The 3,833-nt window shown below is 39.6% G+C and overlaps 1 protein-coding gene across 7 annotated transcripts in view; it reads left to right on the top strand.

Annotated features, from left to right (window-relative positions):
- The window catches only part of PPP3CB (protein phosphatase 3 catalytic subunit beta), a 64,057-nt gene that overhangs the window by 54,950 nt on the left and 5,274 nt on the right, over positions 1-3,833 (top strand). For all 7 annotated transcript variants that reach the window (XM_018564468.1, XM_018564464.1, XM_018564470.1 and 4 more), the window contains one exon: positions 1,238-1,335. In XM_018564468.1, coding sequence (XP_018419970.1) covers positions 1,238-1,335 — 98 coding nt within the window. The remainder of the gene's footprint in view (positions 1-1,237; positions 1,336-3,833) is intronic.

Below are 3,833 nucleotides of genomic sequence, written 5' to 3'. Positions count from 1 at the left end.
CCCCCCCCCCTCCCCACATATCTTAGAAGACTTGGTGTACATCATCATACAAATCACTTTAATTTAAAAACATTTCAGCTGCATGATTCTGAAGAGCGAATGGAAATGTACTCCTTATATCAAAACTGTGTGAACTATGTACATCCTGAAAGTATAATATGGCTTCATTTTACTAGTTGGTGTCATGTTTTATGGGAACAGCTAACCCCAACATAATATATTTCTCCTTGGTTACTTACCTTGGATTGTGTTGGGAATGGAGCTTGTGCAGACATCCGTCGTGGGAATACACTAGCCAGCGTTCTGCTGCTATAATATCCACACTATAAGTTCTGAATGGATCACTTGCCAACCATGCCGCTGATGGGTGGGTACAATGTTCAGGAATGCTTTTACTCATTGACTGAAGCATATCCTGACACCTTGCTCTGCATGCCATCTTTCCTTTGGATACTCTCCTCATGTTTTGTTTGTATTCTTGTGCACTTAGACTGAAGGAAGGGACCGTGCTCTTTTTTTTATTTACTGTTATGTGCCTCTCTATCCAGATCACTTGGCATGAACCTTTTACAGTTCTTTTCCAGTCATATTGGACTTAAGTATTTATACTGTCTTATACCTATATTGCTGGGTATCCAACGCTAAGCTGCTGACTGTAGTCTAGGTAGGTCTGGGTTTCTCTTCCATAGAGAACTCCGGTGTGAGGATCGTGTTAGGTTTTAGGAGTCTTGCATGTGATTAAATGCATACTAGGCTTAATTTTGTGTTGGCAGGTTTTATTTGATGCTCGGAATTACACACACTAGATGTATTTATCATTGCATTTAAGCCACTGAGGGCATATAATAGTAACCCCAGTGGTGATAAAGCAAGAGTCTTTAAAAATATAGCTTACACCTATTAGCTCATTATAAATGTTGACTGCCAAGCTTCAGACCCAGGACAGAAGAGCTAATTGTAGCTTCCAGTTGGCTGCCTCTGATTTTAGGAGTATTGTAAGGTACTTAAGTGAAACAGTGTAAATATTTTCACCTCCTGTTACTTTGTTTCCCCCTTTTATTTTCTTCATTCAGAAACTATTTCAGCATGGGGTGGTGATGCCATGTGAAAGTGGCAGGGTGTTTTCTAAGTTTGCACTCTGCTTGCTTTCCAGATTCTGTCCATATATTCCAAAGTTTTATCACTTTCTGATGACGTTTGCATAACTTTTTGAAACCCTGTGATTTTTGTTTCCTAGGGAGGAGAGTGAAAGTGTGTTGACACTGAAGGGTTTAACCCCCACTGGAATGCTGCCGAGCGGAGTACTGGCTGGAGGACGGCAGACTTTACAAAGTGGTAATGATAAACAACTTGCCATACCTCAGGTGGACTGGGGCACACATCATTCCCTTTCCAGTTCTACTACTAATGCATGCTGGGAATTTCTAATGCTTTTTAGCTCCTGTCTCAGTGGCTAACAATAGTACATTGCTTAAGCTTTCCCTGCACAATGAAAGATATCAATTCATACCACGGTACAAACCACCACGACTTACATCCTGTGTTTGACTGTGTACTGAAATTCAGTTCAGGCAGAGCAAAGTGACCGGGCCAATTTAGTTCCCTCATTTCCAGCAGAACCTACCCTTCCCCTGTTCCCTACTACTGCATTCATTCACCGGGAGAGAAGCTGATCCCTGATACTTTGGTCATAAAGGAGCATGTGACATTGCTGGTGCTTTGTGACGGTCACAGTGCTGTCACATGGTAGCCGAAGAGAGTCCTTGGTCTGTGTTCGTTTCATTGAGTGACTCTTACACAGGGCTTTCTTTCCTTCAGGTGGCTGATGAGCGTGACAGGGAAACAAAGGAAAGGAGAGTGTGCTATTGGGGTGTGGGCATTAAAGTAGACGCATTATTGCTTAAGTAATAATAAAATATTTTGTCTGAAAAAAAGCAGCCGTTGCCAAATGCAACCTAAAATACTGTATTTCCATAAGGCTACTATGCAGTTTTTTGTTTTGTACCCTGGTATTCTGTGCTGAAAATATGTTGTGTTTATTTTTCTATGTACACTAACGTCTTACAAATTTCCCCCCTCTGCTTGGTTTTCTTTCTCAAGGTGCAGCTCTTTTTTTTCCTGTTAGTCTGGTCTGTCCAGTCCTCTCTTTGTATTAGTTTATAATTGTAGTATATGTAGAAATGTATGTCTTGTGTGTCTAAGGTGGGTGGACATGTTATATTTGAGGGATGGGCTTTTCTGTTGCACAAAAGATGCATTTCCATTTGCACAAGGTATTTGTTGATTGTATTATCACCAGTACTGATAATCGGCAACAAACCTTGTAAATATCAGTGTGAAAGGTATGATGTGCGCCAATATTTTGCATGGAAATAAAGACCTATAATGAAATATCAGTGATCTGTTGTATTGAATGCAATTGAAGGACAAATATGGTATCTTGAGTTTGGAGTAAACTACAGGATTGCTTAAAATCTGGAAAAGGACAATTGGAAAACATTTCCGGTGTGACCTGACATGCTGCTGGTAACAACTGAATACATATCTAACTAGATAACATTGTGGCCATTGCTTTTCACTCATTGACAGGCAGTCCACTTGCTGAGTTAGCTCGTGGGGGCAAGGTGTGTTCCCCCGAGCCTGGAAATGAGTTCTCTGGGACCCTAGCCAGAAAATCTCATCTTTCATTGCATTCACATTCATGGCAAACCTGTTTGGCTTCACGTTGAACAACAGTGTCACTCACTCAGGCCTAGTAATATTCACCCTCTTTCCCCCTCCCCCTCCCTCTCTTTATTTGAGTCCTGTATCAGTTTCCCTTCTGCAGCTGTCCAATTCCACTTTCTTTTATATTGGGATAAAGATTAAGAAAAAGAGATTGCGTACCTCAGACTACACATACATAGGTATAAAATAATGCAATAATCATTATTTATACAAGTTAAAAAGCATGAGGTCTCTTAACATCAACATGAAATCTTAAAGGAACACTTAATAAAATCAGGTATACTAGCCCCCCACTTTCGTATTTCCTTCCAGCCCTGCACACATTGTATGTCTAGAGTACAAGAGTACAGGAAAAAAATCAGATAGATAGATATGTATGTATGTGTGTGTGTGTGTGTGTATATATATGTTCAGTATATCTTATTGATTGTTTTTTTTTTTAGCCATAGAGGTGTGCCCCTCTCTTTGGTACCCCTCATCTGCACAAAGGGGTTATTGTAAACCTTTGGAACTGAGATATTACCTGCTATTTTGTATATGTATATATAATTGGGTTGTTTGTACTCTATGATGACTAATGAAATCTACACATTGTTTGTTGTTTAAGCCCTGTTCCTAAAGAAGCGGTTTACACAGTGAAACACTTAGAATCACGTCTTCAGACCCTATCAAGCACATTATATGATTCTCATCATCATTATCTGTTGAATACAAGATGGTCTGCATGATGTGTGTGTATATACTCTGGAAATACACTGGGGGGAATTAATCAAAACTGGAGCAGACATAAATCTGGAGAAGCTGTGCATGGAAACCAATCAGCTTCTCTGTCATTTTCAAATCTTAACTGAACAAACTGAAGAGAGACGCTGATAGGTTGCCATGGGCAACTGCTCCAAATTCTGTCTGCTTCAGTTTTAAATAAATTCCCCTCAATGTGTGCAGGGCAGGAAAGAAATTAGAAAGTCGGGTGCTAATATACCTGATTTTATTAAGTGTTCTTTTAAAATCATTCATGTTGATGTTAAGACACCTCATGCTTTTTAACTTGTACAATTCAGGTTTATGACTTTTTTTTCTTCTACCTATGTTTACCTTTTGAAAGT

Source organism: Nanorana parkeri, unplaced genomic scaffold (genome assembly GCF_000935625.1).
Source record: "Nanorana parkeri isolate BGI_ZX_2015 unplaced genomic scaffold, ASM93562v1 scaffold753, whole genome shotgun sequence".
Lineage (NCBI taxonomy): Eukaryota > Metazoa > Chordata > Amphibia > Anura > Dicroglossidae > Nanorana > Nanorana parkeri.
This window is presented reverse-complemented; position numbering and strand designations above follow the sequence as displayed.